The sequence below is a fragment of the Rhinopithecus roxellana genome, chromosome 10 (genome assembly GCF_007565055.1).
Source record: "Rhinopithecus roxellana isolate Shanxi Qingling chromosome 10, ASM756505v1, whole genome shotgun sequence".
NCBI lineage: Eukaryota > Metazoa > Chordata > Mammalia > Primates > Cercopithecidae > Rhinopithecus > Rhinopithecus roxellana.
In genome coordinates, this window is record NC_044558.1 from 61,768,331 (window position 1) to 61,781,509 (window position 13,179).

The 13,179-nt window shown below is 48.2% G+C and overlaps 1 protein-coding gene across 2 annotated transcripts; it reads right to left on the reverse strand.

Moving 5' to 3' along the window:
- Positions 1 to 6,827: 6,827 nt before the first annotated feature.
- On the reverse strand, positions 6,828 to 12,027 carry DNAJC22 (DnaJ heat shock protein family (Hsp40) member C22). Of its 2 annotated transcripts, XM_010385398.2 has the most exons (4): positions 11,417 to 12,027; positions 10,868 to 11,326; positions 9,262 to 10,208; positions 6,828 to 7,659 (listed from the first exon to the last, which is right to left on the reverse strand). In XM_010385398.2, exons 3-4 carry the CDS (start codon positions 10,099 to 10,101, stop codon positions 7,474 to 7,476), a joined length of 1,026 nt encoding a protein of 341 aa, XP_010383700.1. In that variant the 5' UTR covers positions 10,102 to 10,208; positions 10,868 to 11,326; positions 11,417 to 12,027; the 3' UTR covers positions 6,828 to 7,473. The 2 variants fall into 2 exon arrangements, with proteins under 2 accessions (XP_010383700.1, XP_010383701.1); XM_010385399.1 differs by lacking the exon at positions 10,868 to 11,326 and having other exon boundaries at positions 7,067 to 7,659; positions 11,417 to 11,705.
- Positions 12,028 to 13,179: the final 1,152 nt, after the last annotated feature.

Below are 13,179 nucleotides of genomic sequence, written 5' to 3' on the forward strand. Positions count from 1 at the left end.
ACAAAATTATGTCCCGGATATGATTCAACCATGTAAAATGATGTACATTTATGAACAAGTACTAGAAGTGAACGTGAATAATTGAAAACAAACAATGTGATGCCCGTGAATTCTTGGAGGGTGGGATAGTCATTACATTGTTCCTTAAGCAATTAAATATTTTATTTTCTTCCCAAAACAATGTCCACAAGGGGGCAGACAGAAGATGACGAATCAAACCATTTAATACAAGCCTCAGCTGAAAAGCTAAGAACTACAGAACACAGGTTGAAAGCAAGCTTAAGGTCATCTAGGCTGGGGTCAGTGGCTCATGCCTGTAATCCCAACACTTTGGGAGGCCAAGGTGAGAGGATCGCTTGAGACCAGGAGGTCAAGGCTGCAGTGAGCTATGACTGTGCCACTGCACACCAGCCTGTTCAACAAAGTAGATTCTGTCTCAAAAAAAAAAAAAAGAAAAAGAAAATCATCTAAGTCATCTAAGTCCATCTCCCTCACCTGATGAGAAAGAAACAGAGGTCCTAGGGGAAAAGTGGCTCACCCAAAGTCACCAGTATGGTCAGTGCAAGAGGCAGAAGTAGAGCTCCATCTCTTCACCCCTTCATCCTTACTCACTCGGCTATAGTGCCTCCTCCTTAAACAAGATGATGGTAAATGTGGCAAATGGAAGATTTACAGGGATAGGAGATGAAGGGCAGATTCTCATCAAGAAATGGTTTTTCGTTTTTTGTTTTTGTTCTTTGTAGTAAGAGATGGCAGGTCCAGAAAGACATTATAAGGAAGCAAATTTAGGAAACAATTTAGGGAACAATTAAGGATGTATGCTTCTAACCCTCTAAAAGATGAGACAAGTAGGAGATTTCCAATTCAAGCAAAACCCAAAATGGTCATCTCTGAGGCAAGCTGTTCCCAAGATTCTGTACTGTATAGTTGCTTGGGATACAGGCCTTCTCAATTCCCTTCCAACTCTTCAAAGTATCTATGATTTTTTGATTTGTGCAAATGGGAGAATACAAAATCACTGGATTTCATTAAATCAACTAAGGTAGAAAATAAAGAAGACTCACTTGTTAATGTCTTAGATTTCCTATTATTTTACTAAATTTCCTTCTTCTTTTAAGACTGTATTTTGGGTTTTGTTTTAATTTCATTTACTTGTTTGTATTTTATTTGTTTATTTATTTATTTGAAACTGTGTCTCACTCTGTTGCCCAGGCTGGAGTGCAGGGGCACAGTCACAACTTACTCATGATTGACCTTCGGGGCTCAAGCAATCCTCTCACCTCAGCCTCTTGAAGAGTAGTAGCCACCACACCAGGCCTACTATTTTTTTTTTTTTTTTTTTTTTTTTTTAATCACAGCGACCTTTTCTTTTCTTTTTCTTTTTCTTTTTTTTTTTTTTTTTTTTTTTTTGAGACAGAGTCTCACTCTGTAGCCCAGGCTGGAGTGCAGTGGCACAATCTTGGCTCACTGTAACCTCCGCACCCTGGGTTCAAGCGATTCTCCCCACTCAGCCTCCAGAGTATCTGGGACTACAGGCGTGCGCCACCATGCCTGGCTCATTTTTGTATTTTTTGTACTTTTTATTTTTTGAAATGGAGTCTCACTCTGTCACCCAGGCTGATGTGCAGTGGCGCGGTCTCAGCTTACTGCAACCCCCACCTCCTGGGTTCAAGTGATTCTTTTGCCTCAGCCTCCTGAGTAGCTGGCATTACAGGCCTGTGCCACCACGCCCAGCTAATTTTTTGTATATTTAGTAGAGACAGGGTTTCACCATGTTGGCCAGGCTGGTCTCAAACTCCTGACTTCAGTTGATCCACCACCTCAGCCTCCCAGAGTGCTGAGATTACAGGTGTGAGCCACCGCACCCGGCCACAGCAACCCTTTTAAAGTAGATACTTGGCTCATACCTGTAATCCCAGCATTTTGGGAGGCCAAACAGGAGGGTAGGTTGAAATTAGGAGTTAGAGACCAGGCTGGGCAACATGGCAAGACTCCATCTCTACAAAAAAAAAAAAAAAAAAAAAAAGCCAGGTATGGTGGTGCCTGTCTGTAGTCCCAGCTACTTGAGAGGTTGAGGCAGGAGGATCACTTAGGCCCAGGAGTTCCAGGCTACAGTGAGCTGTGATCATCTCACTAAACTCCAGCCTGGGCAACAGAGCAAGACCCTGTCTCAATAAATAAATAAATGAAAAAAAAAAGTTTTTTTTTTTTTTTTTTTTTTGAAACAGAGTCTCGCCCTGCCACTCAGGCTGGAGTGCAGTGGCGTGATCTCAGCTAACTACCTCGTCTCTGCCTCCCGGGTTCAAGTGATTCTCCTGCCTCAGCCTCCCAAGTACTTGGGATTACAGGCATGTACCACCACACCTGGCTGATTTTTGTATTTTTGGTAGAGATGGGTTTTCACCATGTTGGCCAGGCTGGTCTCCAACTCCTTACCCCAGGTGATCCGCCCGCCTCAGCCTCCCAAAATGCTGGGATTACAGGCATGAGCCACCGTGCCTAGCCAAAAAAATGTTTTAAATAAAGTAGATACTATTATCTCAATTTTAAAGGAAACTAAGATTCTAAGAGGCTGAAGAAATAAAAAATACGACAACTAGAAAATAATGCAACCTGATTCAAATCCTACTGTTGATTCTTCTGACTCTAAAACTCATGCTCAAAGATGAAAGACAAGTCATAGGTGAGGGAAAAATGTCTACAACGCATATTACAAAGGTTTAAGGTTTCTAACATGCAAGGATTCCACCAAACTAGATTTGAGAGAGACAAATAGGAACACAATTTTAAAATAAATAGAGAATATGATGAAGCAATTCACTGAAGAGAAAATTCAAATGCCCAATAAAAATTTGAAGAGGGCTGGGTACGGTGGCTCATGCCTGTAATCCCAGCACTTTGGGAGGTCAAGACAGGCGGATCATGAGGTCAGGAGATCGAGACCATCCTGGCTAACATGGTGAAACCCCGTCTCTACTAAAAATACCAAAAATTAGCCGGGAGTGGTGGCGGGCGCCTGTAGTCCCAGCTACTCAGGAGGCTGAGGCAGGAGAATGGTGTGAACCCGGGAGGTGGAGCTTGCAGTGAGCCGAGACCGCGCCACTGCACTCCAGCCTGGGTGACAGAGCGACATTCTGTCTCAAAAAAAATAATAATGATTTGAAGAGATGCTGAACTTCATTAGGAATCAGGGAAATGCAAATTAAAGTAATTAGATACTATTTCTCACAATCATCTTGACAAAAGTTTAAAAGAGTGGTAACATTCCAAGCCAGTTACAAAGAAAATGCCAGTTTCTTGCACTTGGTGAAAGCCTAAATTGTTAAAACGTTTTTCAGAAGAAATCTGACACAATATCAACCAAATACATTTGTTTGAGGCAGGGTCTTGCTGTGTTGCCCAGGATGGAGTGCAGTGATATCATCACAGCTCATTGTAGCTTCAACCTCCCAGGATCAAGCAATCTTCACACCTCAACCTCCCAACTAGCTGGGACTACTGGCACATGCCACCACTCCTAGCTAATTTTGTGTTTGTTTGTTTTGCTTTTTTAGCAGAGATGAGGTCTCGCTAGGTTGCCCAAGCTGGTCTTGAACTCCTGAGCTCAATCTATCCTCCCAGCTCAGCCTCACAAAGTGCTGGGATGCCAGGCCTGAGCCACCATGCCTGGCCCAATATGATATCAATCAAAATTGTAAAAAACATGTCTTTTTTTGAGATGGAGTCTCGCTCTGTCACCCAGGCTGGAGTGCAGTGGCGTGATCTTGGCTCACTGCAAGCTCCATCTTCTGGGTTCGTGCCATTCTCCTGCCTCAGCCTTCCGATTAGCTGGGACTGCAGGTGCCCATCACCACGCCAGGCTAATTTTTTTTGTATTTTTAGTAGAGATGAGGTTTCACCATGTTAGCCAGGATGGTCTCGATCTCCTGACCTTGTGATCCACCCATCTCAGCCTCCCAAAGTGCCGGGATTACAGGTGTGAGCCATCATGCCCAGCCAAAAATCATGTCTTCTATTTGACCCTACTTATCACTTATTGGGATATAGCTTCAACAAAAAACAAAAAGCATCAGTACATATATTCAAAGATATTTATTGTAGCCTTGCTCATGCTGGAAAAATAAGAACTGCTTACCAGCAGTTCCCATTTGAGTAAATTAAAATATACCCATATTTTGTAAAAAAAAAAAAAAAAAAAAAAAAAAAAACATAATAAAATTTGAGAACAGTGGCGGGTGTAGTGGCTCATGCCTGTAATCCCAGCACTTTGAGAGGCCAAGGTGGGCGGATCATGAGGTCAAGAGATTGAGACCATCCTGGCCAACATGGTGAAACCCTGTCTCTAGTAAAAATACAAAAAGTAGCTGGGCGTGGTGGCGCGCGCCTGTAGTCCCAGCTACTAGGGAGGCTGAAGCGAGAAAATTGCTTGAACCCAGGAGGTGGAGATTGCAGTGAGCTGAGATTGCACCACTGCACTCCAGCCTAGCAACAGAGCGAGATTGTCTCAAAAAATAATAATAATAAAAATTTGAGAACAGTAAAATAATTTTCCATATCAAGTAAAGACCCTAATCACTCCTTGGTCTCTTTTTCCTTAAGATTATTTTGAATATATTTATATTTTATAGAAGTAGTGCTACATGTCATGTTTTTTGTTTGTTTTTTGTAGAGACAGAGTCTTGCTCTGTTGCCCAGTCTGGAGTGCAGTGGCGCCATCTTGGCTCACTGCAATCTCCGCCTCTTGGGTTCAAGCAATTCTCCTGCATCAGCCTCTGAAGTAGCTGGGACTAGAGGCCCACGCTGCCGTGCCCGGCTAATTTCTTTTGTATTTTGGTAGAGACGAGAGTTCGAGACCAGCCTGGTCAACATGGTGAAACCACATCTCTACTAAAAATACAAAAATTAGCCAGGCATGGTGGCGGGCACCTGTAATGCCCGCTACTGAAGAGGCTAACGCAAGAGAATTGCTTGAAACCAGGAGGCAGAGGTTGCAGTGAGCCAAGACCCAGCCTGGGTGATAGAGCAAGACTCCATCTCAAAAAAAAAAAAAAAAAAAAAAGAGAGAGAGAGTGAGAGAGAGAGAATAGTCGCCAACGTAATTCCACTATTATTTATTTATTTATTTTTGTGTTTTTGAGACAGGCTGTCACTGTGTCACTCAGGCTGAGTGCAATGGCACAATCTCGGCTCATTGCACCCTCCACCTTTTGAGTTCAAGTGATCCTCCCAATCTCAGCCTCCTTAGCTGGGACTACAGGTGCACCCCACCACACTCCAGCCTGGGCGACAGAGCGAGACTCCGTCTCAAAAAAAAAAAAAAATTATATATATTACTCAGATTTAACATCCAGAAAGAAGAAAAAAATGTAAAGAATGCACACACACAAAGACAGCAAGAAAGCTGCAGCAAAGGCACATAATTTAAAATCATGTTCCTGGTTTCCAATCTTCCTCTGCAAAGTGAGATACCCTGGGCCCTTTCTTTCACACCTGGCTAGTTATCTAGAATTGAATAAGGCCTCCTTGAGATGCTCCAGCTGCTGGTTCTCTAGGGTTCCCCAAAGTCCCCAAAGGGACATACGACATATAAAATCATGAATCTTTCTGAGTCCCCATAAAACAATGTTATCTGTCCCTCATCCAGTGTCCCAATACACTATTTATAGCTCTTATGACATTTAGTTCAAAACACTGAACAACGGCTTTGATATCTGTGTACCTGTGTCATTATCTCCCATCAGATTGTATGCTTCTAGGAGTAGGGTATGGGGCCCAGAATCAGACCTCAAATAATGGGAAGACCTGAGAAGTCAGCCAGTCTAACCACCTACGTCAAGTCTGAGGGCTCTCCAAAAATCCTCCTCTAAGCAGAGGAGGAAGAACTACCCCCCATTCCACAGTAGTTTGTTCCTTCTTGGAGAAAGTGTAGCTGCTAGAAAGTTCTCCCATAAATGGAATGAAAATATTTTTCTCAAATTTTGAAATGTAACCCTAGTCTCACCCCATCTATAGAAAAGATCAAATACCTCTTATCACAGGACAGCTTATGAATACTAGAATCTTCATATTTTTCCTTCAATCTCCTGACATAGTACTTTACACATTTATTTATTTATTTATTCATTTATTTATTTAATTTTTGGGACAGAATCTTGCTCTGCTGCCCAGGCTGGAGTACAATGCAGTGGCTCAATCTCAGCTCACTGCAACCTCCACCTCCCAGGCTCAAGTGATTTTCCTGACCCAGACTCCCACCTAGCTGGGGCTACAGGCGTGCGCCACCATGCCTGGCTAAGTTTTGTATTTTTAGTAGAGATGGGGTTTTTCACCACGTCGGTTGACCAGGCTGGTCTTGAACTCCTGACCTCACATGATCCTCCCACCTCAGCTTCCCAAAGTGTTGGGATTACAGGCATGAGCCACCATGCCCTGCTGTTTTACACATTTAAAAAATAGTTAAGGCCGGGCGCGGTGGCTCAAGCCTGTAATCCCAGCACTTTGGGAGGCCGAGATGGGCGGATCACAAGGTCAGGAGATCGAGACCATCCTGGCTAACACGGTGAAACCCCGTCTCTACTAAAAAATACAAAAAACTAGCCGGGCAAGGTGGCAGGCGCCTGTAGTCCCAGGTACTCGGGAGGCTGAGGCAGGAGAATGGCGTGAACCCAGGAGGTGGAGCTTGCAGTGAGCTGAGATCTGGCCACTGCACTCCAGCCTGGGTGACAGAGCGAGACTCCGTCTCAAAAAAAAAAAAAAAAGTTAAATAACCTTCCTCCATCACACATCAATATATCATGGGTGGGATAAGGTGGTGTGTTCTCTAAAAGATATATTTTTTTCTAATTAATTTTTTATTGGTATATAATAGTTGTCCATACTCTAAAAGATATTTGACTGTTTTATAATATGCCTTTCACTCTCTGGTTTTAAGAAAAATTGTCAAGAATGCAATAGCCAAGAATTCAGAAATTCAGAATATAAACACATTCTTCTACCACAACCTTTTCTCACCCCATTAAGGTTTTCTCGTGTCCCCTGCAAGCAGTTTCTTTTTCTTTTTCTTTTCTTTTTTTTTGAGACAGAGTTTCACTCTTGTTGCCCAGGCTGGAGTGCAGTGTCATGATCTTGGCTCACCGCAACCTCTGCCTCTCAGGTTCAGGCGATTCTCCTGCCTCAGCCTCCCAAGTAGCTGGGACTAGACACGCCTGCTACCACGCCTGGCTAATTTTTTGTAGTTTTAGTAGAGACGAGGTTTCATTATGTTGGCCAGGCTGCTGGTCTCGAACTCCTGACCTTGTGAGCTGCCTGCCTCGGCCTCCCAAAGTGCTGGAATTACAGGCGTGAGCCACCACGCCTGGCCCCTGCAAGCAGTTTCTTTAACCTTGTTGGGATGCCATTCCTGGGCAAAGCTAGATTTGGGACAAGTTTTCCAGCTCTGATAGGAAGAGTCAATCCTCAGGGGGAAGTTTCTTTTCACCTCCAGGATCCCCTGGGCTTCCTGGGTTGACTCAGGACTTCATACGCAGTCTGGATCTCCAGGAAGTGCCTCTGTGCCTCCTCTGTCTGGTCCAGGTTGTGGTCTGGGTGCCAGACCTTCACTAGTTCCCGGTAACTACGATGTATTTCTTCATTTGTTGCCCCTTCTGAGAGGCCCAAAACCTTATGGAAACAGAAGATGACAAATCAGAATCTCCCAAGTTGTTAGGGTACCTGGGCCTCTCCTTGCACCTTTGCTAAATCAGGCTATCATATCTCTAGAATTGGCTTCTACTTGCCCGTGGGAAAGGTCCAGCAGCTCAGGTTAGAATTCCAGCCTTAGAGAGTAATAATAAAAGAAAAAAATTCTTGTAGGAAAAAGAATGCCAGCCTTTTGAAACATAGACAAGCTCTAGATCTCATGGCAAGGGCCATTAATCACAACTCTCCATTGTCCAACCTGAAACTTCATATCCCTGGCAAGATCTCTTCCCCACAAAAGACATAAATGTATATATGTCCACCAAAGGCATGTACAAGAAAGCTCATAGCAACTTTATTTATAATAGCCCCAAACCAGAAACAACCCAAATGTTCATTAACAATAGAGTGAGTAAATAAACTATGGTATAATCATACAATAGGATACTACACAACAGCGAAAACAAACAATTTACAATTGCAAGTAACAAGAGGAATAATGGCCGGGTGTGGTGGCTCATGTCTGTAATCCTAGCACTTTGGGAGGCCAAGGCCAGCAGAGCACCTGAGGTTGGTCGGGAGTTCGAGACCAGCCTGACCAACATGGAGAAACCCTGTCTCTACTAAAAATATATAATTAGCTGGGCGTCATGGCCCATGCCTGTAATCCCAGCTACTCAGCAGGCTGAGGCAGGAGAATCACCAGGAGGCGGAGGTTGCAGTGAGCCAAGATGGTGCCATTGCACTCCAGCCTAGGCAACAAGAGCAAAACTCTATCTCAAAAAGAAAAGAAAAAAAGAAATCAAGAGGAATAAATCTCATAAACATGATGTTGAATGAAAGAAGAAAGATGCCAAATACAAAAGAACACATAATGGATGGTTCCGCTTTTTTGGAGCTCAAGAATGAGCAAAACTGGACCAGTCATGGTGGCTCAAGCCTGCAATCCCAATACTTTGGGAGGCTGAGGCGGGCGGATCACGAGGTCAGGAGATCGAGACCATCCTGGTTAACATAGTGAAACCCTGTCTCTACTAAAAATATGAAAAATTAGCCAGGCGTGGTGGCACGTGCCTATAGTCCCAGCTACTTGGGAGGCTGAGGCAGGAGAATGGCGTGAACCTGGGAGGCAGAGCTTGCAGTGAGCCCAGATGGCGCCACTGCACTCCAGCCTGTGCGACAGAGCAAGACTCTACCTTAAAAAAATAAAAAAGAAGAAGAATGAGCAAAACTAATGTATGGTGACTAAAGTCAGAATAGAGATAACCTCTGAAGGTGGGAGTATAGGCCGAGAAGGGGAATAAAAGAACCTTCTTAGTGCTGGAAATGTTCCATCCCTTGATCTGAATGGAGTATACATAAAATTAGTGCACTGTATATGTTGTACCTAAATAAAAAGTAAATAATATACACATATATTTTTCCTACTCTACTATTACAGCCTCGGTAACCTTTGCCCATTGCAAACAGATATCCAAAGAAGCCAGAACATCCTTCCGGCACCTGGCCAACAGACGTAAGTACAGTGCTTCCACTTGAGGGCCACCAGAGCCACCAGACAGGACTGAGGGAAGAAAGCCTTACCTGGTAAGCCAGCTGACGCTTCTCATCCTGAAAACTGTGAACAAATTCATAGAGCTTCTCCCACTCCTGGAAGTAGCTGCTGTTGAAGCCAGTATCTCCCATCAGTAGCCTCCAGATCCGGTAAGGCAGAAGGAGGACAAACTCCATGAGGCGGCCAAGAAGGGGGAAGAAGCTGAACCAATTCAAGAAGGAGCCAAGGGTTTCTGCCACATACCTGAGGGTGGCAGCTGTGTTGCAGAGGGCACTGTATGCCAGTGGGCCTGTGAAAGCAAGGTAAGCCAAGCCCAGCCGGTAGAGCCGCACACTGAGCGGCTCTGACACCACCAAAGCTTTGTAGCGGCGATGCTTCTGAGCTGTAATGCTGGCGGCCACACTAATGGGCAGTATGGCTATGGGGCGGCCATAGAATATAGGTGAAGTGAGAAATGCTGCCCCCAGAGTGTTCTTAAAGTCTGAGGTCTGATTGCCAACAGCAGCCACCAGCAAGACCCCTAAGCCAACTGCCAGTGGGAGGGCCACAATATAGAAGTTGACCATGGACGAAAGGCTAATCAGTGCCACAAGGCCAAAATAGATGCCAACTATCACCTGGGCAGCAAAGCGAATGGGACTCAGAGGGGGTGTCACCCCTCTGGGGCTCTGCCTCTGCCCCTGGGCTCTGTTGGCCTGAGCTACAAAGCTTGGGAGCTTCCAGAACTCACAGAGCCAGCCCAGCCCACCTCCCCCCAGGGTCAGCATCCAGAGCAGGGCGTGGCTGTCCCTTCCCAGGTACAGGTGGTGAAGCCCAGCAGGGCCCCCCACAGCCCAGAGGGCATAGGTCACCAGGAGCCCCTTGGCCATCCTCTAGGGCAAAGGTCTCAGAACAAGTCCGCTTACTCGCAGCACAGAAGTCTTGGAGTCTTCTGTGAGAATCATGGCCGTCATGGCCCCAGAGTTATCCTTAGACCCTAAGAGATGGGAAAAAGCAGAGTCATAAGATGATGTCCAAGCTCCAACACAGCAACCATTTCTCTTTCCAATAAAAGTCGAGTCCAGATCTGCCTGAGTCCCCAGTGCTATTTATCTCATATCCCTTGTCCTAGCACCTCAGTCCCATTCTTTACAACCACAGTGACTCCAGATTTAGAGGAGAAAGCTGTTTAAATTTCAGACCTCCCCTCAGACAAATGACCCCAAATGACTCATGGGGGGATGTGTGGAGGGGCAGAGCTGCATTGGATGCCTTTCCAAAGTTCCCACACATTTTGAAAGCCTGCGCCTTACCCACGACTTAATTCCAACTGTGGCTGCCCTCCCACACCTGGCCCAGGCTTTACCCCTCTCCTGCCTTCCTAACTCTCCAGGCCACGAGATTTTCCCACAGGTCAAACTTGAAAGGGGTCCTGAATTCCCTCTATTAAAATATCCTGGAAAACTACGTTTGACCTAGACCTTTGCACCCCACGACTCAACCACCTCTTTCGGAGGCCGGCTTGAAAAGTCACTCCACAGCAGCTAGACGAATCCTCACACTATCAAACCAGACGTCAAGCGTGCCTGCCAGTGTCCCCTCTATCTGGAGCGACCACCAGTCAGCACCCGCTAGTCCCAAATTAAGTGGCCGTACCTGGGTGCTCCGCTCCCAGACCGAGTCAGACCAGTCATTTCCTTTGACCACAGAGTGAAAATGACATGTCTCGCCCGGCTCCCACTTCCATCCAAATGGACTTTGTCTTTTGTGTCTGTTGTGTCACGGAAGTCCGGCCACCCCAGGCCAGGCTCCTCCTCAGGGCCCTCCCCGGGCCCCTCGGGATCACATTCCCGCCTGGGACTCCTCCCGCCAGCCCTCGAGGGGAGGGTGCAAGGCTCTGCAGACGCCTGCAGCTCCAGCAGAATCAGCGCCCAGCCCAGGCCCAGCGCCTCGCGCACCACGGCACCATCGCCGCCAGGTGGCGCTGCCGCCGACGGAAGGGCGGGTCCGGGCGGTCCCCAGACTCACCTTGTGCGGGTGCCGAGTCACAGCAGCACAGGACTGCCCCTATGGAGGGGCTGCCTGGCAGGAGCAAGGACGCTCCTATCTGTAGTGCTAAAAGAGGACAAACTCCTGTAAATGCAAGAATATGTCCTAGATTACCTCTTCCCACCCCCACAAATAGAAAGGTGACTCCTCCCTCACCTCAAGCTGCACACTCCTCTTTTCACTCTCCGTTGACCTTCAAGACTGGATGGTTCCACCTCCAATTCCCCTAAGGCAGAGACATCCACGGACAGGCAGCAGGGAGGGACCCCCAACCCAAGCTGTCCTCAACCCCCCACAGGGCTTGCCTCACGGGCCCACCTCCGAGCCTTCCAGTTAGTGGCTCTGCTCCTGCACCTGAGCCTGAGATCTGAGGAGCCTCCCAATCCAGGCCTGCTCGTCCCGCGGGCTATGGACCAGAGGGAGAAACGGGAGCAGAAGGTTGGAGGGCGAGGCCGCAGCCCTTAGGCTCGGGGTAGTCTGCCTTCCTGTGCCTCTGCGCTGCCACGGAGCTGCAGTGCAAGACGCCTTCATTTCAACGTCCCAGGCTCCTACCCCGGGTTCTACTCCGTGACCTTGGCTAAGTCATGCAGCTTCTTGGGCCTCAATTTCCTTCTCTGGAAATCTCGTGGATCTCCAAGGACCCCCAGTCTGGACTTGCGAGGGCTTCGGGGTGACGGTCGGCCTCGCGGGTGTCACCTCCCTGCAGTAGGCAGCACGCTTCCCTCCAAACGCCCTCAGCCCTCATCTCAGCCTGGAGAGGAAATGCTGCTCTCTATATGACCTCTTAGGTCTCACTGAGGGACCTAGGCTGGGAGGGGCCCCAAAGCGACGCCTCAGACTGCTGGGGGCGGGGGCGGACAGGGGCGCTGAATAATGAATGAGACTTAATTGGGCCCGCACTGCGCGACGGCGCGCTAAGCTTTGCAAACAGCGCGGGCGGCGGCGGCCGCCTCTGGACAAACAATCTCCCGGCTCAGGTGGTGGGACAGCGGCGGCAGCCACACAAGGGAGAGGGAAGAGGCTGGCCGCTGGGGCACCCCGGGCCGCAGCGCGCCACCAGCTTTACGGACCGAGGAACCCAGGAATGCGGTGCTGCGCTGGCGGCCCAGAGAGTGGGGATCGGGAAGGGGCTCAGGGTTCGATCTCAGGAAGCGAGAAGTGGGGAGGGAGAGAAGCGGACTGTGCGGGGAGAGCCAGGGGCCCAAGGGCAATGTAAGCACGAGGAAAAGCTGAAGAAACGAGTGGAGGGCGGAGGAGAAGGGAGAAGTGAGCGAGGAAAAAGCGCACCGGGGGAGGGGCGACGGGGTAGGGGGAGCGGGAGAAGAGCTGTTACCGGGAGGAAAGGGAAGAGCGATGGAGGAACAAGCAAAGGAAGGCGCGAGGAGCCGGGAGAAGAGGAATTGGAGAAGAGACAAGGAGAGGAATGGGAGGTGACCGGAATAAGAACGAGGGGACGGCAGGGCGGGGGGAGGCGCCCCTGCCTCCGCCTCGCCCCGCAGCGCTCCCGCCCTAGTGCTCTCTCCAGCAGCCCGCACTCACTTTGTCACAATTACGAGGCCGTCACTCCGCCCGGATTGTTTTCCCCAAATTGTTGTTCTATAAACTGGTGCAGAGTGGGAGGTGGGGGGATCTGACAAGCTGCAGCGAGAGGAAAGTGTCTGAGCTGTGGTGGGGGGCGCGGTGGTGCATTTACCCGCAAACGGGCCCCACGTGGGGGGAGGATCCAGAAACCCATGCAGGAATTCTGGTTGCTGCCCCAGCCTCGTCGCTGATCCCGCTTTTAACCTTTTTGGCTATTCTCAGCATCTGCTGCCTTGGTTTCCCCAGCAGAGCGCGACAAGGATCGGAGGTTGGGGTGGTGTAGGCCCTTGTGGGTGGGGTCCAAACTTTCCTGCCTGCCCCATTATGTCTTGTTCTTA

Excerpts from the sequence above, each read along its gene's own strand:
- DNAJC22 (XM_010385398.2), bottom strand. The coding sequence starts at position 10,101 with ATGGCCAAGGGGCTCCTGGTGACCTATGCCCTCTGGGCTGTGGGGGGC. Across the intron at positions 7,660-9,261 it reads AGCGTCAGCTGGCTTACCAG|GTTTTGGGCCTCTCAGAAGG; the intron begins GTAAGGCTTTCT and ends TGTTTCCATAAG.